This window comes from Hoplias malabaricus, chromosome 13 (genome assembly GCF_029633855.1).
Source record: "Hoplias malabaricus isolate fHopMal1 chromosome 13, fHopMal1.hap1, whole genome shotgun sequence".
In the NCBI taxonomy this organism is placed as follows: Eukaryota; Metazoa; Chordata; class Actinopteri; order Characiformes; family Erythrinidae; genus Hoplias; species Hoplias malabaricus.
In genome coordinates this window covers 20,296,057-20,320,660 of record NC_089812.1, presented here as the reverse complement: position 1 = coordinate 20,320,660, position 24,604 = coordinate 20,296,057, and the positions used below count along the sequence as shown (strand labels likewise).

At 41.1% G+C, this 24,604-nt stretch overlaps 1 protein-coding gene across 3 annotated transcripts in view; it reads right to left on the bottom strand.

Moving 5' to 3' along the window:
* crlf3 (cytokine receptor-like factor 3) overlaps window positions 1-23,806 on the bottom strand; it is a 29,900-nt gene extending 6,094 nt beyond the window's left edge. Inside the window, exons 1-6 of one of the 3 annotated variants that reach the window (XM_066642625.1) lie at window positions 23,665-23,806; window positions 18,379-18,506; window positions 4,503-4,710; window positions 2,262-2,349; window positions 1,382-1,559; window positions 1,046-1,268 (exon numbers count right to left, since the gene is read on the bottom strand). In XM_066642625.1, the coding sequence (XP_066498722.1) occupies window positions 1,046-1,268; window positions 1,382-1,559; window positions 2,262-2,349; window positions 4,503-4,710; window positions 18,379-18,495 (814 nt within the window). In that variant the 5' untranslated portion in view covers window positions 18,496-18,506; window positions 23,665-23,806. Of the gene's footprint in view, window positions 1-1,045; window positions 1,269-1,381; window positions 1,560-2,261; window positions 2,350-4,502; window positions 4,711-18,378; window positions 18,507-21,266; window positions 21,286-23,435; window positions 23,614-23,664 lie in introns of those variants that run through there. The other 2 variants (XM_066642624.1, XM_066642626.1) reach the window with 2 other exon arrangements.
* Window positions 23,807-24,604: the final 798 nt, after the last annotated feature.

Genomic DNA, 24,604 nt, shown 5'->3' with positions numbered 1-24,604 from the left:
TCTTTCTGTTTCTTTTCTTCCTCCAGCTCCATATGCATGAAACAGAAGAGCTGGATATTCTCTCTCTCAGATGATTGGACGGTAGAGAGATTCAGAACATTAAAGGCATAAAATTAGATGAGGATGTTGCTCTATTCCTACTCCATATGTGAGTAACACTGATTTATTTTTGCTGTTAGTTAAATTATTTAAGGTGGAACTGACTCTAAATTTGGGAGATCACTAACACAATGAAAAAACACACAGCGTGGGGTTTGAATAGCTGCGACAACTGAAGTTCTCCAGAATCGTTTGCAGTGCTGGACATCTGGCAGATATCGATGTGACGGTTTTTTGAGAGCAACACCGGGTCCCACTTCCTCTGTAACTGTGATCAGTTTTAGAACCTCCTTGAGGTTCTTTTTCATAATGCAAGTGTCTTATCCCTCACCCGATCTCCTCAGAAACACCCCAAAAACAGGCTGCTTTAACTGTGTCACACCTTGCTCACTGGTGAGGGTAGTGTGTTCCAATAAGGTTATGGGTTGAGAAAAAAAATATATATATAAATTAATTAAATGATAGCCACAATAGCACCTTCAGTGCAAGGGTGTTTTATTTGGTGAAAGGTGGAAAGGTGTCCAAATTAATGAAAAGTAAGAAAGACAAAGGAAAAAAATATACACAGGGGATAAGAGGAAGCAATCTTTTTCCTTCAAATATACAGTTAAATTCTTGGCACAACTATTCAACCAACTAACCAAACCTCTCTCTCCTACATCTGTATTCAAATCAGTCCTTATATAGACTGGAATCATTGGGCACAAGGTGGGAATACACCCTGGAGGGCCCGCCAGTCCTTCACAGGGCAACACACACACTCACGGACACTTTTGAGTCACCAATCCACTTACCAATGTGTGTTTTTGGACAGTGGAAGGAAACCGGAGCACCCGGAGGAAACCCACGCGGACACAGGGAGAACACACCAAACTCCTCACAGACAGTCGCCCGGAGCGGGACTCGAACCCACAACGTGTGTGTGTGTGTGTGTGTGTGTGTGTACCATGGGGTGTCAGGGTGGTGTATCCCGTCTGGGGAACACTCCATGGGCTCCACTCTGTTCGTCCCTCTCCTCGAGCACACACTCTGAACAGATAATCTGTGTGTGGGTCCAGGTGTAGCACCAGGAACTCACACTCTTTACCCACATAAGCATCTTCATACTGTGTCCCGTTACTACGGCGATACTGCAGGCGATAATCCTGAGGGTTAAAATCCTCATCCACCTGCGCGCACACACAAACAAACAATGTTTTTATCCATCATAAACATCTTCCTGTGGCTATGTGGCCTTCAGGATTCCCAAACGGTGTTGTGTTCTCCCTGTCTGTCTCCCCACCTTGCACCAGCGGACCAGCACTCCTCCGGGTCTCTCCACCAGCTCCTCGATCTGAACCGGAGGGTGGGCAGAAACACTGCCGTGTCTCAGCACTCGCTCTCGCATCACATGCAGAAGGGAGTCGTCCAGCTGTGCAGACACACAGGGGACGTCCACCAGTGCAGGGACCTCCGGCAAACTACACGGACACACACACACACACACTTTGAGACCCAGCTCTACACAAAACGCTGCTATAAATCATAGTCACTGTCATAAATGCAATGAAAATAAGTATTTAATGGTAAGGGCTCTTTAATACAGACCCTTGTTATTCATGTAATCCCCCATCAGCCGAAACTGAACTGCAGTTAAAGAAACCCTAGGTAAGATTTGGTATTTTTGCTCCCCCTAAGTGTAAGCAAAGTGTAATTCACTTTTACAGCACTGTCTTGGGAAAATTATGGTGGTTTCCTACCATCCTACAAATGTTTCATAGTGCAGTTCTGTAGTGCTGAGCCCAGAGGAGCAAGGACAGAGGCTATATTCTCCGTGTTACAGCTCAGTGGAGCATCACAATGACTTTGAAGCTGTAATTTTAATATAAAAACATTACATACTGTTGCTTTAATTCCTGAGAAGACATAAAGCTGATCTTCTGTAAATCTCAGCACAGAACACACCTGCTCACAGATTAACACAGCGTGTGCCAAATGTGTGTAGACACACTTTATAATGAGCTCAGCTGCTTTAAGCCACTCCCGGAGTGGGCAGTGTGTGTGTGATAATCTCTACAACCGAGAGCAGGACACTCTGGAACAACTGCACATGAGTCTGTTACTGCAGTAAAGAAGTGATGCTGCAGGAGCCACTGTCTGGGATTTTTTCAGGTATGTCTCACCTGTCCAGTTGGATGTTGAGGGCTTTCTTAGCGAAGCTGCAGAGTTTATCCTCTTTGTCACTGATCCCACAGCGAATGGCAGCTTCTCCTGAGAACAAAAAAGAGGAAAGAATAAAATGTTATTCAGATGATAAACAAGTAGGTGACATTCTGTACAAGCCACTCGTTTATAAAAAGGTGCTAGAATTAAAAAAAAAAAATGTTCTTTAAAAGGATAAGTCGGCCCCTTTCTCCTCTGATTTTTCTTCTAAGTATAAAACCTGGGTGTGTCAGAGATTCTGTACTAAACCTAATTCATTTATTCCGTCCATTCATTTTCTGTAAGCACGTCATAGTGGATCTGGAGTATATCCAGAATCACTGGACAGGAACACACCCTCAACAGGGTACTAGTCTTCATTCATTCATTAATAAAATTGCTAACTCCATGTTAAGGTAAATTATTTTTTTTTCTAAATAAAGGGTTTGTGTTACATGACTTTTTTTTTGATGATTTTCACTCATTTCACCCCTGATTACCTCTCTCAGAGAGAGAGAGAGAGAGAGAGAGAGACAGAGGTGCTAAACATTAAAACGTGCTAAACATTGTCTCCTGCAGCAGTGGCTTTTTCGTGATGAGTTTTGCCTAAATCAAGTATTTGTATAAGTGTTTGAAGTCAGTTACGCTCTAACGGTGGTCTGTCCTCATGAGATGGATTATTTAGACGCTGTAGTTGGAGAGTGATGATGTCATGGCTTGTTCCCACCCACTGCACATGACCGGTGTTTACTTCCCTCAGCGTTTCAGCGCCATGGAGTCTGCTCTTCACGTGTTCATCCCAACTTGAATTATTTTTGCTCTGGGAGTAGAGATGCGAGTTGTTCTTTCCGCATTAATATTCTGCCAGATTAAGGTATCTCAATAGACAGCATAATAAGGTGTCTAAAAAGTGACAGCCTACACATCAGTAGTTAAACAGCTCACTGGGTTTTGGGACAGTCTCATAATGTGTCCTGGGGCATTGTGAGATATTTCTGCCTTGGAGACGTGTCTCAAACACAGTTCAGTCACAGGTTCCTTCATGTCAAAATGCTGCTTTCTGAGGCACTGACTCATGAGAGAGAACAGGCAGTGAGGCATCAAGTCTCTGCCTTTAGTTTCAGACGTAGTCGAAGACTCCAGTTCTGAACTGAAAGACTGTTAACAAAGGGGCTGAAAATCAAACTGCTCGTGTCCAGCGTCCTCCTTCCCTGCCACTGTCAGTACCTTCTCCAGTCCTCTTTGTCCTCTGTGTGTTTGCTTTGGGCTCTGATAATAAAAGTTAACTGAGCCAAAACAGTGAGTGCTTATCTAAACATGCTTCTGTTATGTCAACATCCTGGACCTCAGATCCCAGAAATACCTCGTAGACTTATAAAATATTTACAGAGCTCGCACATGTGTGGATACAGGGGTTTAATTATAGATGCTGCATCTCACTATGGGTGTGAGCAGAGGCGGCGAATTACTAGTCTCATTTACTTCTACTGCAGGACTCTCTTCTCCGCTCATGCTCCATCTCTAATCCTCTCTCCTGATGCTCTGTGATCGGCTCGCACCACTGACTCTGGAGCTTCAGCTTTTTATTTCAGAGCAGACTGATCCAGAAAGAAGTGAGAGGTCCACTCTTCAGCTCCTGTGCTGAGAGACGCTGGACGCTCTGAAAGTCCACACTCTCTCTGGACTGAAGGGGCTTAAAGTTCAGTGCCACTCCAGGAGCGTTGCCTACCGTAATTCCACTGATCTCACTCCTTGGTATCCTTGGTTCCCATCAAAACAGCAAAATGGCGGAAATGTCGGGGCCTGGTTTACTAGAGAGAAACAAGGTTCTAAGAATCCTAAAGAGTTCTTTGGGTGGAAAAGGGATATCAGTGACTATTAAGCACTGAATAGCACCCCTTGTGGAGCAGTTCCTAAATGTGACTGTGTCAGTGTGTGTGTGTGTGTGTGAGAGAGAGAGAGACACAAACCCATTCCATGAAGTGCTTGCACCTGAAAAAAAGGCCAGTGATTTACAAGTGGGTGTATCCATTACATAAGCTCCACCTCCCTGAGTAGGAAGGGTAAGAACCGTAGGAGAGTTCTGATTTAGACATAATCTGCTCGAAGATTAATATTTATCCATATGACCTATTGTCCAGTCTTTAATCTCAGATGTGTTGAAGCTGTGTGAAGAACTGTGTGTATATGTGTGTGTGTGTGTGTGTGTGTGTCTGTCTCACCCTCTCTCAGCAGCTCGTCTGCGATGCTGACCCCATGTTCAATGAGTTTCTGGCAGTCGTCCAGAGGACTGACACTGTCCTGCTCGATGGCGTCCACCTCCTGCAGTAGCGAGTTCAGTCTGTCCGTCAGGAGACGGTTCAGAGCCGTCTGCAGCTCCTGAAAATGTCTCCGCAAAGTTTCACGAGTGTGAGTGGAGCTGCCTCGAACCTAAAAGTGCACACATGATAAGCACACACTGATTCTCTTCATTCATTAAGTCATTCTTCCCAGTAACACCTTCATCCTGATCAGGGTCACAGTGGGTCACAGTCTACACACACACACACACACACAGTCAGAACAGAGAGTTACAGTGAAATATCCCAATTAAAGCTGAGTGGTGCATGTGCAGCAGTGAGGCATTGGGGAGCAGCTGTTTGTTGTACATTTTAGAAATCCGACAGAATTCTGAGGATAATTTCACTATTTGCACAAATTTGTTAAATTTATCACTGGTTCTTTTAGAAACAGGAAGTTCGTCTGTGTCTCGACGTCATCAGAGTGAATCAGAACTGTGGGACACGCTTTAACACGGGTTTATAACAGTGAGGCCTGTTTATAATGACTGAGCCAGTTTCCGTGTGTGTGTGTCAGAGATCCAAAAAGAGAATAAGAGTGTAAAAGAGAAAGAACCAGAGAAAGAAAACACACACAGAGAGGAGTGAAAGAACAGAGAGAGAGAACAGAGAGAGATGCCATCTCTGTTCACATTTCAGAATTAACTGCTCTTCAGATTCACTCACAAACACAGAGGCAGGAAGTTGGCGGTTTCTGAGTGTGAAGAACACAGTTCCGTTTACAGCAGCTCATAGAGGAACAGCGTTTAGACGCAGAGCAGGACTTTACACTCCTTTAACACACAGTGTCACTCACTGAAACTTACACACCCAATCCCTGCGCCAGGGGACAGTTGTGGATTCAGTGTCCTGCTTAAGGGCCCCTCAGCCGTGGATGTTGAAGGAAGAGACAGCACTGTTCCTTCAATTCTCTCAAATATTCCTGATAAATATGGGGATTAAACCAGCTTTTAAATTTAGCACTGGCCAAATCTTATGCTCCTCGCTCCTCACTGCTGTGCGCTCGGGATCAGGGTGAACAGCGAGTGGATCATTATCATTTAAAGGAACAGGCGCTGAAAGTGGGCGTTCTGAACAGGGCTGTTTAGACAGGGGGAGAACGCTGCTGTGGGGCTTGCAGGTCACAGACGTTTAATTAAGAAACAGAACTGGGTTCCACTGTGGAGACGAGGGGGTATGTGCTTTTTAAAGTTTAATAACTGCTGGGCACTGTGTCCTGTGTAAACACACATCAGGAATGTTTACTCTTTTACAAACAGTGCTTCATTTGAATTTAGTTTCAACCCTAAAACTGAATCGGGACTTTAAATGACCTCTTTAAATGAGAGGAGCCTGTGTGTCGATTGTAGGTCAACTGCATCATTTAGGGAACAAGGAAGATTTCAGTTCTACACTCTCCTCAGGGAGGAAAACACACACACACACACACACACATTCTACAGTGCTATGAAACATTCAAATATCAACACCATGTTTACTTATTTTCCAATAAAATTTGTAATGAATTAAAATATATTTTTATATTATATCTATTTATAATTTTTTTTTTTCAGGAGATACTTCAAAGGGCATCAGATTACTTCAAAAAGGATGAAAAAAGTGAGTATAAAACAAAGTCACTTTCACAAACTGATAAACAGCTGCAGAGAGAGAGGGACCCATAACAGCTGCACAACACCTGGACACTCTCAACAATACCGTCCCCTCAGATACACAACATTTAAAGCATTTATCTCTGAGGAAGAGCAAAAAATCCAGCTCCACTCTCTCCACTCACAATTCAGGTCTGCTGTGGGTCTGAAAATACGTGAAGATGGAGAGAAAAAAACGGCACTGAGGAAAGGGATACAAAAGTAGAACATTTGCACCAGAGTAAGTTTTATGGAATAAATTTAAGAATGAATTTGAAACTGGCTTAAATTTGACTGTGAGAAGCAAAGAATTTCCACTGCATTGTCTTGTCTCTACCAGAAAAACTGTCACTGTGGTGGTACTCTTGAGTGTTTAGGGATCATAATTGTACTTTATACTGTATTAAGATAAGATAATCCTTTATTAGTCCCACAGTGGGGAAATTCAATTAATTAACTGTACATTTTAAATATGTGTTGATGTCATTCACCCAGTTTCATCTCCAGGACTTTTATTGTGTTCTTTATTCTCCACAGTTGTATAAGGAAAGGTTACAGAGATCCCCCTCTCCTTCTGGAGAAGAGAGTGTAATGAACCTTTAGGGAACACAACTGGACTTTAACACCAGTGCTGTACATTTAAAGATACACTACACTGTTTGTACCTTTAGTGACAGTAATGTACCTGCAGGGTACCATTTTTTTTTCTGGGAGTAGATTCAACTCTACCCGACGAAGCTTACAGCAGACTTTGGGCGTTAAACTGCTGGATGTCCAAGTGGTGTTCCGAAAATCAAGTGGGCTTTATAGACAATTGGCTATGTTTTGAGGGCAAGCCTGGTCTTATAGGTAGGGATGGTATCCACCCCACGCGGGAGGGTGCTGCCTTACTTTCTTGCAGTATAGCACATAGTCTTTTAGTTAGTCAGCAGAGTAGTGTAGATAGCTGCTGACAATCCAGAGCCGGGACCAGGCCGCAGACAGACAGGCTAAACCGACCGTCTGCGAACTGTCTTGAGACGTCACCCAGGTTCAACTGTATTGAGACTGTGTCTTTCCCCCGAACTAAATGTAAAAGTAGAAAAACAAAATCAGCCTGTTTCAGCAACCTAATCAATATTAAATCATACACAACACCTAGCAGCAACACCTCAGAACTAAAATTTGGGTTACTCAACATAAGATCACTAAACTCAAAAGCACTCATCGTAAATGATAATATAAGTGATCATAAATTCAATGTTTTCTGTCTCACGGAAACGTGGGTTAAACCAAATGAATATTTAGCACTAAATGAAGCCACCCCCCTAGGCTATAATTATGCACATAGCCCAAGAATATCAGGCAAAGGAGGTGGAGTATGTGTAATTTACCAAAATACCCTAGAAATTAGTCTTAAACAATGTGACACCTTCTCTTCTTTTGAGGTTCTCTCCACTATTATTACAAATCCGGTCACAAAAAAGGACGCATTTTTATTATGCAACATTTACAGACCACCAGGGCCTTACTTAGAATTTCTGAAAGAATTCAGCGATTTTGCTACAAACCTAGCGGTGTTGTTACGGGTTGTATGCCTGTCTCTCTTCTTTTCCTTTTCTTGTTGTCTTGCTATCCCTCCCTGTCTTTAGGTGGAGCTGTGGAGATTTCTGGGATTGCTGGCTACTGAGGTGTTTCCTGTATCTGCCTATAAAAGAAGCAGGAAGCTGAAGATTGACACGCCCCTTTTTCCAATTGTGAATTGCCATGTGTTGTGCACTTGGTGATTGCTTTGTCTCTGTGTGAGGACTATGTATTTCTGGAGACTGTGTGTTTCCCTGTGTGTGTTAACTTGGTGATTGCTCTGTCTCTGTGTGGGAACAGTGTATATCTGGAGACTGTGTGTTTCCTTCTGTGTGTTAGTTGTGAACTTCTGGAGACTGTGTGTTTCCTTGTGTGGGTTGATTGTGTTTTGTTTATTATTTTGTGGTCACCTGTGCCGGAAGGGGGTAAGCGCCTTTTGAGTTTATCTATTTTCTCTTGGTTTATTGTTAGATAGGGAGTCAGGGTTATTTATTGTCATTTATTTGTTTATTTGGTTTGAATAGCAAAGTTAGTGTTGGGGTTGGAGTTAGTGTTGGGTTATGTTTGTTATTTTGGCCGTGGCTTACCCCTGGAGATATGGCTTTAAGTTTTGTGTGTTGTGATAAGATTTGTTTGTTTGATTTTGTTTAATATCAATATTTTCTTTGTAAATACAAGTTTTTTTCATTTATTCTAAACTGTGTGAGTTTCTCTTTTTTTTTTTTTCTCCTCTTTCTACCCATCCCCTAGACTGAAACGTAACAAGTGGGGGCTCGTCCTATTTTTTTGTGTGGGGGCAGGTGTTGTGTGTTTCCATTGGGTGCAGTATGGAGTTTGACCTGGAGAAGTTTGTTTTGTCTCCATCAGTAGAGGATTTGTGGGATTGTCGAAAGGCTGATTTATTGTTGATTGCTGAGTTTTATGACATTTCAATACCTCGCTCAGCTAGAGTAGGTGAAATACGGGATGTGTTGATTTCTCGGCTTCGTGAAGACAGACGTGTGCCTGTGTCCCCTGATACAAGGAGTGCTGCAAGTATAGATCCAGCCATGTTGTCTAGTGTGGACGGTGTTGGTGTTGCCTCAGGTGAACCAGATGTCTCGACAGTGGCGGAGGCTACTGAACAGTCACCAGGTGTACCATCTGGCATAGATCCGGTTACTTCTCCATCTGGAGTTGGTCCACTTAGTGAGATGAACTTGAACTTGGCTATTAAGCTAAAGGAGTTGGATCTTGCTATAAAGCAGCAAGAGCATGCGACACAGTTGCTGCGGGTTCGTGCCTTGGAATTGGAGGCTAATAAGGGTTCCTCCTCCAGGCATACTGCTTCACACTTGCCTGAATTCGATATCAGTAAGCACATCGCTCTAGTGCCTCCATTTAGAGAATCTGAAGTTGACTCCTATTTTACTGCATTTGAGCGAGTAGCAGCTACCTTGCACTGGCCTAAAGATATGTGGTCTTTACTTCTCCAGTGCAAATTACATGGTAAAGCTCAGGAAGTGTGTTCATCCCTGAGTGTTGAACAGAGCCTTGATTATGAAAAGGTTAAGGCTGCTGTTCTAAGAGCCTATGAGTTGGTGCCTGAGGCCTACCGTCAAAGATTTAGGTCACACCGAAAATCTGCAGACCAGACATTTGTTGAGTTTGCTCGTGAGAAAACTGTCTTGTTTGAGAAGTGGTGTTCAGCGTCTAAAGTGACTACTTTGCCTCAGTTGAAACAATTACTATTATTGGAGGATTTTAAAAACTCTGTGCCTGAAGTTATTGTAGTCCATCTAAACGAGAAGAAGGTGTCTACACTGTCAGATGCTGCTGTTTTAACAGACGAATTTGTTTTAACCCACAAAATGGTTTTTCCGTCTGGTAATGCTACCTCTTCTGTAATTGGTGGTAGGGACAAAAGGGGTAAAGCAGGGTGGTCTCCGGTGACTCAAACCTTCCAGAGGTCACCAAGACGAGAGAAGTCTCCTAATACTCCTGCTGTTCAGTCTTCCTTACAAACTTCTGAGAAGCGTGTGTGTTTTTATTGTAGGCAAGCTGGTCACTTGATTGCGGACTGTAAAGTCTGGAATGAAAAACAAAATCAACCTAAGAATGTGGCTTGTATGTCTGCTGCCGCAGCTAATACTATGGAGGCTCTACAAAGTCAGGAGATATGTGATGTTACTTTCCAGCCTTTTATACTGGATGGTTGTGTTTCTCTGTCTAAAAGTGATGAGGGTACTGTGGCAGTTAAAATTTTACGGGATACCGGGGCAGCCCAGTCCTTTCTTTCTAGTGATGTGCTTGATTTGGGTGAACACTCTTTTTGTGGCTCTTATGTGGTGGTATGTGGGATAGATTTGTCCCCCATGAGTGTGCCATTGCATTACGTTCATTTACATTCCGAGTTGGTCAGTGGAAGGGTTAGAATTGCTGTGAGAAATAGATTACCTGTTGAAGGGGTGGATATGATACTAGGTAATGACCTTGCTGGTGGAAATGTGTTCCCCATCCCAGAGGTTGTGTCTGAACCTTCCTTAAATAAGTTGGATGAATTACAAGAAGAATTTCCTTCTGTTTTTCCTGTGTGTGTCACAACTAAATCCCAATGCTCTAACAAGGATGTACTTGATCTTAGCAACTTATTTACAAGTAGTCAGGAAATGAATGGAGATTCCTCTGTTCCTTTACCGGCAGACCACTCTGTTTGTAAAAGGGACTTGGCATTAGCTGATTGTTGTGTGTTGTCTCTTCCTGTTAATCGTGCTGGTTTGGGAGCACTGTGTCGGCGGTGTGCGGATCTGTTCACGGATGTGCCGTGGCAAACAAATGTTAATATTGGTAAAAGTGTTCCAATTAAGAAGAATTACTACCGGGTGAATCCAGCCAAACGAGTTATGCTCTGTCACGCTCTCTATACCCCTAATGAATTTTTTTTGGTGGGGGGGTGTTACGGGTTGTATGCCTGTCTCTCTTCTTTTCCTTTTCTTGTTGTCTTGCTATCCCTCCCTGTCTTTAGGTGGAGCTGTGGAGATTTCTGGGATTGCTGGCTACTGAGGTGTTTCCTGTATCTGCCTATAAAAGAAGCAGGAAGCTGAAGATTGACACGCCCCTTTTTCCAATTGTGAATTGCCATGTGTTGTGCACTTGGTGATTGCTTTGTCTCTGTGTGAGGACTATGTATTTCTGGAGACTGTGTGTTTCCCTGTGTGTGTTAACTTGGTGATTGCTCTGTCTCTGTGTGGGAACAGTGTATATCTGGAGACTGTGTGTTTCCTTCTGTGTGTTAGTTGTGAACTTCTGGAGACTGTGTGTTTCCTTGTGTGGGTTGATTGTGTTTTGTTTATTATTTTGTGGTCACCTGTGCCGGAAGGGGGTAAGCGCCTTTTGAGTTTATCTATTTTCTCTTGGTTTATTGTTAGATAGGGAGTCAGGGTTATTTATTGTCATTTATTTGTTTATTTGGTTTGAATAGCAAAGTTAGTGTTGGGGTTGGAGTTAGTGTTGGGTTATGTTTGTTATTTTGGCCGTGGCTTACCCCTGGAGATATGGCTTTAAGTTTTGTGTGTTGTGATAAGATTTGTTTGTTTGATTTTGTTTAATATCAATATTTTCTTTGTAAATACAAGTTTTTTTCATTTATTCTAAACTGTGTGAGTTTCTCTTTTTTTTTTTTCTCCTCTTTCTACCCATCCCCTAGACTGAAACGTAACAAGTGTGCAATCATAAAGTTATAATTGTAGGAGATTTCAATATCCATTTTGAGAAGGAAAGTGACCCACTAAAAAAGGCATTTACCTCAATCTTAGACTCTATTGGTATTACTCAAAATGTAACAGGGCCTACACACTACTGCAGCCACACTTTAGACTTAGTTCTGACACTAGGTCTTAACATTGACAAAATTAATATCTTACCGCAATCCTCAGCAATCTCCGATCATTACTTAATTTCATATGAGCTATGTTTTATCCATAATATATGTAAGAACCCTCGCTATTCTACAAGGCGTATAATAAAACCATCTACCGCCCTACAATTTATAGAAAACCTACCAGAACTATCGACCCCAGTTCCAACTCCATCAGACCCAATAGACCTAGATGTACTAACTGATTACCTAGAAAATACCTGTCGATCTACTTTAGAAAAGGTAGCACCACTTAAACATAAAAGTATAAGACAGAAAAAGCTCGCACCATGGTATAATGATAAGACCCGTACTTTAAAACAAACATTACGAAAACTAGAGCGGAAATGGCGATCAACCAAGCTTGAAGTGTTCCATTCTGCCTGGAAGGACAGCCTTATAGAGTATAGAAATGCCCTCACTAAAGCTCGCTCAGCATATCTGGCCTCGCTGATCTCCCATAATAAAAATAATCCGAGAGCACTGTTTAGTGTGTTTTCTAGAATTACAAAAAATCAAGCAGGTTCTGAACAACTAATTCCAGCAACTCTCACCAGTAAAGATTTTATGGACTTTTTTAATAATAAAATTGAGAATATTAGACAACAAACTCTAGCCACAGGATCAAATCCATCCTGGCTGCCACCTGATGTGAATGAAATAAAACATAATATAACTGTAAAAGAAAGACTTGAAACCTTTTACCCACTCCCACAATTAGAACTAGAGAAGATTATCACCTCCGCAAACTGTACAACTTGCACACTTGATGCAATTCCCACAAAGTTGCTCAAAGAAGTACTACCAGCTATTATTGATCCTCTTTTAACTATAGTAAACTCATCGCTTAGTCTGGGCCATGTACCCAAAGCTTTTAAACTAGCAGTTATTAAACCTATGATCAAGAAACCAAATCTTGATGCTAGTACACTGTCTAATTACAGGCCTATTTCTAATTTGCCATTTCTGTCTAAGATCTTAGAAAAAGCTGTGGCCCAACAACTTAGTTCATATCTACATAAGAATCATATATATGAAAAATTCCAATCTGGATTCAGGCAACATCATAGTACAGAGACAGCTCTAGTCAAGATAACAAATGATCTTCTTCTTGCCTCTGATCAAGGCCACGTATCCCTGTTGGTGCTTCTTGACCTAAGCGCAGCCTTCGATACAATAGACCACAATATTCTCATAGAAAGGTTAGAAAACATCGTTGGAACCACAGGGACAGCCCTATTATGGTTCAAATCTTACTTAACGGAACGTTATCAATTCGTAAAAGTAAACAATCTAAATTCAAATTATTCTAAAGTAAGATTTGGAATTCCACAAGGCTCTATTTTAGGACCATTATTATTTACATTATACATGTTACCGCTAGGCACAGTTATAAGAAACCATGACATTAACTTTCACTGTTACGCAGACGACACACAATTGTATATTTCAGCCAAGCCCGATGACAAACACCGATTAAAGAAAATAGAGGACTGTGTAAAAGACGTGAAAGGCTGGATGTTGCGTAACTTCCTCCTTCTAAACAGCAACAAAACAGAGGTCCTGCTTTTGGGTCCAAAAGTGACAAGAAATAAATTATCAGACTTAATTTTAAATCTAGCTAACTTTCCAGTTAAACCTGGTTCAGCAGCAAAAAATCTTGGTGTCATAATTGACCCGGATTTATCATTTGATCAACACATAGGTAGTATCACTAGGACAGCTTTTTTACATCTTCGCAATATTGCTAAGATTAGAAATGCCTTATCCCTCCAGGACGCAGAAACATTAGTACATGCCTTTATTACTTCAAGGCTTGACTACTGTAACGCACTACTGTCAGGATGCACCAGCAGCAATTTAAGAAAACTTCAACTAGTTCAAAATGCTGCAGCTAGGGTCCTCACTAAAACTAGAAAATTTGAACATATCAGCCCAGTTTTATCATCACTTCATTGGCTGCCTGTTAAATTCCGCATTGACTACAAAATTTTGTTATTAACATATAAAGCTCTACATGGGCTTGCTCCTGAATATCTTCAAGATACAATTTCCTATTATGAGCCTCCACGTTTACTCAGATCACAGAATACTGGATTTTTAAATGTTCCCAGAATTCAGAAGGCCTCAGCTGGGGGAAGAGCCTTTTCTTATAAAGCCCCCCAACTCTGGAATGATCTTCCAGAAAATGTTCGGGACTCAGACACAGTCACAATCTTCAAATGTAGGCTAAAAACTCATTTGTTTAGTTTATCATTTGGTAGCTAATGCTCCCCCATAGATAAAGGCGGCAGATCCGGGGGGCCCATGGACACAGGGAATTATAGTAAACTGAGACGCTGGTGCTGTCGTCCCGCCGCTTCTCGCGATCACTCAGGTTTGTTGACGGTGGAGCGGAGGGATGCCAGTGTTTCAGGATGCTCCCGTGTCTGTGTGTCCTCCTGGTTCTCTCCTTTTAGTTAATGCTGTCATAGTCAGATCTGCCGGAGTCATTAGCCACACTCTGGAAATTTTCATATTTTCTACTTTACAAACACAAAACAGTTCAAAACTAATTCCATCCCTTTACATCTTTCCGAGTAAACGACTGCCCACCTGTCTGTCTGGACACTGATGTATGACTGTCGAGATCCTCCTCCACGCTTCAGACCAGCTGCCCACGCTCCAGCAACCACCAAGTGCCTTGAAGCTGTCCCTACACTGAAGTTCTCATGGACTACTAACTATCATCACCAGTAGATTGACCAGAGGAGGATGGGTCACCCCTTGTGAGCCTTGGTTCCTCCCAAGGTTTCTTCCTCAGCTGGGGGAGTTTTTCCTTGCCACTGTCGCCCCTGGCTTGCTCACTTGAGGGTTTTACATTTGTTTTTACATTTCATGTCAAATCTTTGTCTTACTGGAATTCTGTGAAGCTGCTTTGTGACAACATCAGTTGTGAAAAGCGCTATATAAATAAATTTGATTTGATTTGATTTGAACTCTACCCAATTGTAAAAGCAGCTCATAAAATTACGCCATGGTCTTTCGAAGAGGTTAAAACGCACAATGGATCTCTGGCTGACATATTGGCTGATAGCTGTGGCATTGGGAACAAACTCGCAATCTCACGACGGGACCAACTCTTTGAAAGTTCTGTCACTCTAGAGCACCTACATGTGATTTTTCACAAGCACAAAATACCGATTAAGAGAGAAGCTGAATGATGATGATGATGATGACGATGATGATGATCATAGTTCATAGATGATAGTGTGCGTGAGTGAGTGCGTGAGTAATGATTAAGGGATTATCAGGGTAGTTGTAGCCTGTGAGTGATTTGGGCTGAATGTGGGAGAGAATGAAAAGAAGCAGAGAGTGAATTTTCTAAACATATCTAGCACTTTCAGATGTGTTGAATAAAGTTTCTTCAGATGGAGCTGATATTTATATTTCAGTAAGCATGTGGATGCATTTTACCTCTTCATCTTCAAAGCCACAACACTTTAATTGATTTGTGAGTGGTTATAAAGGGGGCATGGCCTTAGATTGTGGTGCATTTCAGAGCAATCCAGACCCAGAAGTTTAAGTTCCATAATAAATAATAATATAATTTCGAATAAAAATGTTTACTGTGATGGCCTTGATCCAGATGTTAGTGTATTCCTGGGAACGTTTCGGCTTATCTTGATTTTGCCCGGTGCTGTCCTGGGACTGACAACTCAGCTTCTTCATGTCCTAACTCCACTTCAGACAACGATGTTAAGTGACCACAGAGATAATAAAGGTTAAAGGTTATAACTCCAACACTGAGTCTACTGACTGACACATGCTGCTGCTGCAGTGTGTGTGTGTGTGCTTCTGCAGGTTTATCTGTGTTATTTTAGGCTCTGTCTTTCCGTTTCCTGCTGCAGTGCTATCTCTCTCAAAATGACTGCCGCTGTGTTTGAGTTGATCAATGTCCACAATCCATTTACTGTTTTTTTTGTGTGTGTGTATGAGCGTGCCAGTGACAGTTACAACAGATACCTTGGTTCCTAAGTACATTTTCAGTTTTGACTCTGTCCACACTTTAACTTTGTCACAGCTTTCATTCTTTAATAGACTCACTTTCAGTTTCGTAAAGAGCTCTGCAGCCAGTTCAGTCACAGATAGAGCTTTTCCACTGTGTGGAACGTACTCTACTCAGCTGTACTAGTCTGGTCTGGTTGGTTTCCACAATAAAGGCCCTTTTCCCAAAATGTATCTGGTGTCGTCTCTAAACCCCGTCTCTAATGGGAACAGCAGGCTTTGGAAACCACAACAATGGCAGTGGTAAAATTAAGCTGTGTTGTTTGGGACTGAACACAGCTCCATCATCAGTTCAGACAGATCAGTAGAGTTTGTTCCTTCCTTGTTGCAGAGTCCAGCTCTCACTTCTTTCAATTCTTTCGTTGGCCACCAATTCAAGGAGCGTTTGAACCTCTTCAAAAGACCACGGCGTAATGTTATGAGCTGCCATCGTGAGTCGGATAATTTTGTTGCCAGCAAGTGGCTTCTAATACTTTTGGTATTGACAGTGACTGTAATTGTGGGGCCAGGTCAGGTGTCAGCTATTTTTCTGGTCTTGCTGCCTGGGTGAGGTTATGTTTATCAATCATCTTGTTATCATGAGGGGTGGAGTGGGTTTTTTTTTCGTTAGCTAATGGGTGGGAATGGCAAAGACTAAAATCTGGGTAAAACTGACTCAGTATTTATGGTCTGTAAAGAACTACATTTGTAAATATTGCTGTCTGAGAGAATAAAGTGATGTCCATTGAGAGTGTGTGAGGGGTTTAGACTCTGTATGCAGGATGTTTGGGCTTTTCAAGAATCTCTCTCTCACTCACACTCACACACACACACACACGCACACGCACTTATTTTTGAGTGGTGACCTCATATAAAGACACTACTGCTGCTTCTCTAGATAACAATACAAAGATGTGTCTGATGTGTGCTATAATAAGCGTGTCTGAGTGTGTAGTAAAGAAAAAAAATCAAGAGCAGATATAGTGGAAGTAGAGCAAGAACTGCAACTACCCACACCAGAACAGAACGGATACAGTTTGTGTGAAGACGGAAGGACAGACAGAGTCACTCAGGCCACTTTTGGTCAGTACTGACCACTCACCCATCCAACCCACACATGGGGTTGCTCTGACTAAAACATTATAACCATCACAATGCAGCCATCAGATCCTTACCCTCACCATTTCTCCTGCTCCAACATCAACTTCAAGAACTGACCATTCATTCTCTGCCTGAGATGACCCTTCCACACTCAACAGGGGGTCCCTTCACCTGGCAGTGGTTTTAATCTTGAGGCTGATCAGGGTATGACTAAAAACCCACTAGCACACTAGGCTAACGCACCAGATAATCAAAAAATTAGCTAATAGTGTGTGTGTGTGTGTATGTTTGTGTCAGTGTGAGACAGCTGCTTACCCCCACGGATAGGGTCAATCTGTCAAACTGGAATAAACACACAATCAAAATAGAGAGAGAGAGAGAGAGAGAGAGAGAGAGAGAGACTACAAAGAGAATCATAAGAAAAAGAACAGTGACAGGGAGAAGAAAGATGAAAAGAGAAAATGTAGTAAAGAGTAAGGAACAAGGGACAAAGATAATTGAGAGGAGGGAAAGGGGGGGAAGCTTTTTTCCTAATACACGAGAAAGAGGGGACAGAAAGAAAGGAATGAGAACAAGCAATAGGAGGTGAAAACAGAAAGGAGAAAGTATAAATCAGATGAAAAAGAGAGAGAGAGAGAGAGAGAGAGAGCTGTGTATCTGAGTGAGTGTTATTAGTGCTTCAGGAAATAGATGCATTGTTTACGTGCAGTACGTAGTGTGTGTGTGTGTGTGTGTGAGGAAGTAGCTGGAGACAACATCAGACGGAAGGACACACACTCAGTTTGCCAAACACATACACACACACACACACACACAACTTTATTCAAGAACCAATGTCCCCTCAGATCCAAGTTTAAACTGCCTATTAGACTGAAAAATAAATGAGCAGTGCTCCAATTTGCTGGAAAAGACCACTGTGTGGGACTGGCTTAACAGGGCTGTTTCCCATTATATGAACAGCACGAGGTCTAATCAGTTTCCCACATAGGCCCTCCAACTCGGTACAGCCTGCAGGAACAACGCTCTACAGCACTTCAGCAGCAGTGGGCGGGGCTAAGCTGCTGTATGCTGAATGTGTGATTGTGTGCAATATTTTCATGGGTGTGATGTCACAAGCTGGTTTCTGCCGCTTAGATGCCATATATGGACTGGATCTCTGGCTGATTTCACTTCCTCTCTCTGTGGTAGACTGTGGTCTTTTGCGTTTACATCTCTGTGTATTTATATTTCCCGTTTTTGAGCCTGGCTGAGTCCCTGGAGTCTCTGTGTCGTAGTTTGTTTATGTTTGCATTTACCTGTTTTCAAGCATTGCTGAGGCCCTGGAGTCTATGTGGTAGTTTGTTAGTAATTGTGTACTGGTTTTATTTGTGTTTACCTGTTTTAGAGCCTGGTTGAGGCTTTATATTCTCTCTCTGTGGTAGTTTGTTTATGTTTATTTTTTCCCTGTTTACGTTGGTGTTTATTTGTTTTCAAGCCTGGCTGAGGCCCTGGAGCCTACCTCTCTGTGGTAGTTTGTTTATTTTTGTGTTATGTTGGTATTTACCTGTTTTCGAGCCTGGCTGAGGCCCTGGAGTCTCTGCTGTAGTTCACTCCTGTAATTCTGAGCAGCTTCTATACTCTCCTTCGCCTCCTGCAGCAACACCTCCGCCTCCACAGACATCCTTCCTGCACCTACAACCAAATGTAAAAAATGTATCTATTAAATACATTGTAATTTATTATAAAATGCTGAAAGAAACTTGTGGTTTATGCTTTTTATTGTTTTTCCTCTAGCGATGTAAATAAAGTGTGCAGCTCTTAGCACTGGAACATGAACTTCACTTTTCCAGTCAGTTAACCAGTTTTACAAAAAAATAATAGATTTACGTATTGAGTTTATTTCAGTATCACACAGCACATCGAGTAACAGTGTTCCAAATCTGAGGTTTTTAGTTCTGCTGTTCACACTGTCTCCATAATGTGATCTGTATCTGACACCAGTGTGAACACATCACGCTCCTAAACTAAGCTGCATGCACAAAAGCATGACGCTTCAGGGGCTGAGCAGAAGAAAATGTCAGTTTGTTTCTTACAAAGCACTTTTGTTTTGAACTGAAGGAATGGAACTGGACCGGTGTTTTACTGCAGTGCTGTCACAACACAGCCCGTGCTTTATTCCAGATCAGCTCTGTGTTAAAAACAGAGTATTAATTAAAGACTGTAAAAAATATTAAAATGTAAAGAGATATTTCTTTCACTCCAAGCGCAAACCTCCCAGGTCTCTCACAAACACAGGTATCCAAAGAGAACTAGACGAGCACCAATGAAATGAGTTTAATATTTCCATGATCCATATTTAAGCAGCTTCATACTGACACTTACAATATACAACTGATAAAGAACTACTAAAATAAAAAGCTCTGTGTGTGTTTTATTTTCTCATAACTGAGAGACAGGAAGTTTAAGAAGGATTAAGTGGATTAAGACGTTTCACACGTTTTTCATTGCTTAATATTTTTTACAAAACAAAACTGACCGGATTCTCCACGTCCTAAACACCCCAAGTGAAAATGTTTTGATCGTAGACCGTAGATCATTCTCAGCACCGGAGTGATGTCACACAGAGTCGCATTGCTGCAGATCATATTTCAATACCACGTATGAAAGTGGCCCAAATCGGATTTTAAAAAGTCAGATTCAATAACATTTGTGGTGTTCACACAGGCACACAAACCACACGTCTGTGTCACATGAAGAAACAGATCAGATTTAGGCCACTTTTACCTGCTGTGTGAACATATCCATAGACTTACCTTACAGTGACCCCACAGCCATCTAATGTAAAACCTCAGATCTTACATCACACTGGCACACACTACATTAACCATGTCAGCTGCAACACATGTGAAAATGTTTAATCATTTAACCACTAACTGAATGTATTTTAATTATTTATTGATTAATGATAATGTGGTGTACTGTAAGGTATGAAATCACTACATTCATATTCTAAAGTCTGGGCATAACCTTTACCGTGATGTTTTCAATAGGTTTTCTGACATTTTCACTATTTGGCAAACAACAGTTCACTGACACCCTTTCCAACTGTGATGTTATAAATTATACATTTTTATGTGTTTACAACCTAATCAATAAGCATTTAATAAACAGATTTTAAGCCATTTATATATCTTTATAAACGCGGTCTCATTTTAAAATGGTACTGAAGACAGAAACAAAAAAAATCATACTTTGGACACAAACGGAAATACGTTCTATTCCTCATGAAAATTTAGCAGCAGTGAAAAAAACGGTTATTTCCAAATAATATTAAAACAACATCATAATATCACTGAGGTGCAGCACTGAATGCGAAGCCTCCTTGTACAGCTAATCTTTTCATGTGATTTAAAAGCCAGTTCCATAAGGTGCTTTATATACAAACCTAAAGAAACAATTTGTTCTGATAGAAATTATTTGCCTAAAAAACGTTAATAAAGCATAAAATCATAAAGCCTACAGATGTGTCACTGCGATTTTTCCTGCTCCTATTAAAGAATAGGAGCATAAAATCCTAAAAGGCAGTGTGGAAATGTCAAGCTCTGGAATAACAATAACAGGAACCAAAAATTCCATAAAGAATAAAAAAAAAAAACAGATTTTTTTCCCCTAATAAAACAGAACCTGGTCATCACTGTGGAGTCCACAACTACAGAGAGACTTTGAGAGTAACACACTAGTAAAGTGAAGTCCAAAAATGTTCAATACTTCCACAACACTGTGTATAATCACTGTACATAATGTAGAAAAGTGCTGAAATGACATGGGATGTTCTGGTGCAACTGCACATGAGCAAAAGGCCCCCATACCCAACGCCAAGAGTCCACCAATGGGTATAAAGCAGTGGAGCAGTGGAACAGTGTTCTGTGGTTTGTTCCATTCAGTACTTTTTGGGACGACCTGAAGTGAAGTAGAACTAATGTTTGTGGCTGAATGCCAGCAAATCGTCACAGCAAATGTTCCAACAGCTAGAGTAAAACCTTCACAAACAAGGAGACTGTTACAGCAGCAAATAAGAACAGACTCTTGACTACTGCCCTTCCGTTCAGAAAAAATGCTGTGGGACCAGGTATGGTGTGTGTGAGAGAGGATGTGTGTGTGCTGAATCATAGCGGTGCTAGCAGCGTCCGTTTCCAGGTTTTTGTCACTGGTAAAAACATGATGCAATCAGTTTCGGTTATGACTAAACATGAATCCAAATTGGACTTCACCATTGCCATGGCAACCGCATCCAATCCAACTATGCGTCTCATACAATTGCCAAACATGGTCTGCCATTTTAGCCAAACCAGTCAGCAAGACTCTCTATTGATTTATACTCTACATTCCAAGAAAATAAAGGTATAGTACCTGTATATTATTGTCGTTAAAGGTATAACAGTGTAAATGTACCTTTAAAGGTGACGTTCAGGATCTTAATTAAAAAAATTGTTTATAAAACCCTGAGTGTGTCTCCTCTCCGTGTGCTGCTCTGCAGTCAGTTTGCGCAGGAAACAGCTCTAATGTGTTTATGAAGCCCCAGTGTCTCTAAATTAGTAAAAAAAAACTTCATTGTTTCACTCTGGTATGCTAGGTTTTCTCTCTCACTCCAAACACTGAAAAGCATGAACCGAAATGAGGATGTTACTCTATTTCTGCTCCATAGGGGGGTAACACTGATTTACTTTTACTGTTTCGGCTCACTTAAGATGGTATGTCTACAAATTTGGTAGATGGCTAACTGCCCCACGTACAAACAACAGTTTCTTCCCCTCAAACATATCTTTCATAATTGTGCAAAACTGTGTAAAAATAAAAGAACATAATGTAAGTCCTGGAAATAAAATGAGGTGTATGAAATCAACACAAGTTTAAATAGTAGTTATGTTCCCTAAAGATACTGAATATGTTCACCTAAGGGTACCACCACATTGCCAGATGCATGTGCTTAACCCAGACCTGATTATAAATTACCTGTTTTGAATAGTAACATTGACTACCCAGAATCTATTCTTAAGTACAATACACTTTGCTGGGCTTTTATAAGCTGTGTGTATTATTCAATTCCACCTACATAAGCTTCTGCCTCTTTTTCTCCCTATTACAGCTCACAATGTTTTTTACTTTAAATGCTTTCAAAAACAGCTAGGGCTTTAAATATAAGTGAAAACTTCAGCTACACCATCAGTCCCTGTTATAACTTGTTACTAGAGTAGTAGTAGGTTGTTACTACATGAGCGTTTTCACTTTTTATCTGAATTTGAAAAATGAGAAAAGCACTGCCACTGAGTGAGGACTACTCCCATACAGTGAAAGTGACTGTGGTCCAGAGAAAGGGAGTGGTTGCCAGAGCTAGTCCTCTAATCCCTCTGGTTAGCAGCTAGGGTTCCTTTTCATTCCCCAGAAGTTCCAATCCCATAATCTGGACAAAAAGAGCTTGAAAAAGGCAAAGAATTAATTGATCTAGCTCCGGTCCAGTTGAACCTTTTCCCAAAACTGAGAGGGGGTCAATGGTTGCTGACCTAGTTTTGGAAAAAAGAGGCTCTGCCAAAACAACGATGCTGGGAATTCCAGCTCAGGCTGTTTTTCTCATTTTCACAGCAGTGTGCACATCACACAGAATATATTTATGGGATGAACTCACTGAGAGGTTTTTTTATAACAGTGCTGGATCTTTTGCAGGCGGTATGTCCTGAAAACTCAAGGCCTTCAATTATCACAGTATACTGTTCAATTCTAACAAACAAGGCTGTTTTTTTTATATCCAGAGTGTTTTGTTAAAGTCCATCCAGCACTGCCAGACATTTCACAGCCAGTATGTGTTAAGTGACCTAGCTCAATACAAAATACAAATACAAATATAATAATCTAAAATTATCAGTGGCCATTAAGACCTACCTCATATAAAACAAACAACAAAACAGAAGCACAGTCCCTCAAATTAAAATAAATAAACCGAATAACAGATGCCATTAGGTCCATACTTTAAATAAACCAACAAAACCCCATACATAAAATAAACAAATAAAACCAGAGGTCTGTAAGCCCCTACCTCAAACAAATAAATAAAAAATAGAAGCCTACAGACACATACCTGAAATAAACAAACAATGGTCTTATACCTGATGTTTAGAGATGTAAACAAAAAGATAAAATGGACGAGTAGACAAATTAGTACTAACAATAAAAGTAGCTATTTCTTTCACTCCTACACACTATGCCAAATTAATACAATCAATGCACTGTATGAGGATTACAATAATCCAATGCTTTATAGATAGTGATGCAAACAGAAAAGTGAAAACAGAAGCAGATAGATGAAGAGATATTTTTTGGATAAAACTGCATTTGTCCTTCTAGGAGACTGTTATTATCAGTGAATGTCTGTTGGCACAAAGCTGCTTACACAACTCCAACATGTTCAAACTCGCTTTATAGAGACAAAAAACTTCCCTAAAACAGAGAAGTACCAAACCCTTTTCAGGAACACTGAAAAAATAATGTTTCAAACCAATTTAACCACTTTTATTATCTTTAAAAGTAAAAAAACATGAAAAGATATATTAAGAAATCTCGCCTCACTTCTCCTCGACAACTTGTAGTTGGTTCTCGTTGTAACTTTCCCTTCCACCTTAACTGCTGCCATTTAAGGTGGACCGGGAAATTATTTTCAGAAAATCCACTTCAGCCTCATGTTTTAAACTCTTTCTCCTCGTACCGCTCTTTTAAATTGAATACATATAAAACCTAAACAGATTACACGTTTAGATTATATTAATGCATAAAAAACGAAAAAATGTGTAAAATTTACCTCAGAAAAGTTGTTCTTTTCTCATGCTAACTGCACTGAGGCTATGACAACAGTAATGGCTGGAGCGCGACGGCAGGCGGATTCATAGCAACATAGAAACCAATCAGGATCAAAACCTCCTATTACCTAGCCAATCACAGAACACAGCCTCTACTTAAGTCCCACCTCCTCAAAAAACGATAAACCAATGTTTATTCCCACCCGTATTCGGAATAGTCCCGCCCTTTCTTCGTTGTGATTGTCTTATCCACATTGCAGATCGTTTCACTTCATGCTATGATAGGTTTAAGTGTGTCAAATTTTAGCCAATCACAAATTGAAAAATGTGACGAGGCCATGTACATTTCGCTAGTATTTGCCTGAAACGGGTGGGAATAAAAGCGCCCAACGACGCCTGTTTTTTAACTGTGCTTTATGGTGAATTCAAAGCTGTATATTTGTCTTTAAATTTAATGGTCGTGAAACAAGTACTGAATATTAAACACAAATGCTTTACAATAATTTATTCATCTTCTGTAAGTGAAGTGGGTCTATAGCCCACCCAGAATCACTGGGCAAAATACACACACCCTGGAAAGATCGCCACACACTTACCCGTTCACTCACTCACACCTGCAGACATTTACACATACAGTCACTCATACACTCACACCTGTGGACATTTACACACACAGTCACTCATACACTCACACCTGTGGACAGTTTCACACACTCACCCAATCACTCACACCTGTGGATAATTTCACACATTCATCCAGTCACTCACACACTCACACGTGCAGACAGTTTCACACACTCACCCAGTCACTCACACGCTCACACTTGTGGATAATTTCACACTTTCACCCAGTCACACACTGACACCTGTGGACTATATTACACAGATATAATCGGTCTAAAGTCGTGTGTTTGGACTGTGGGAGGAAAGCGGACCACCCAG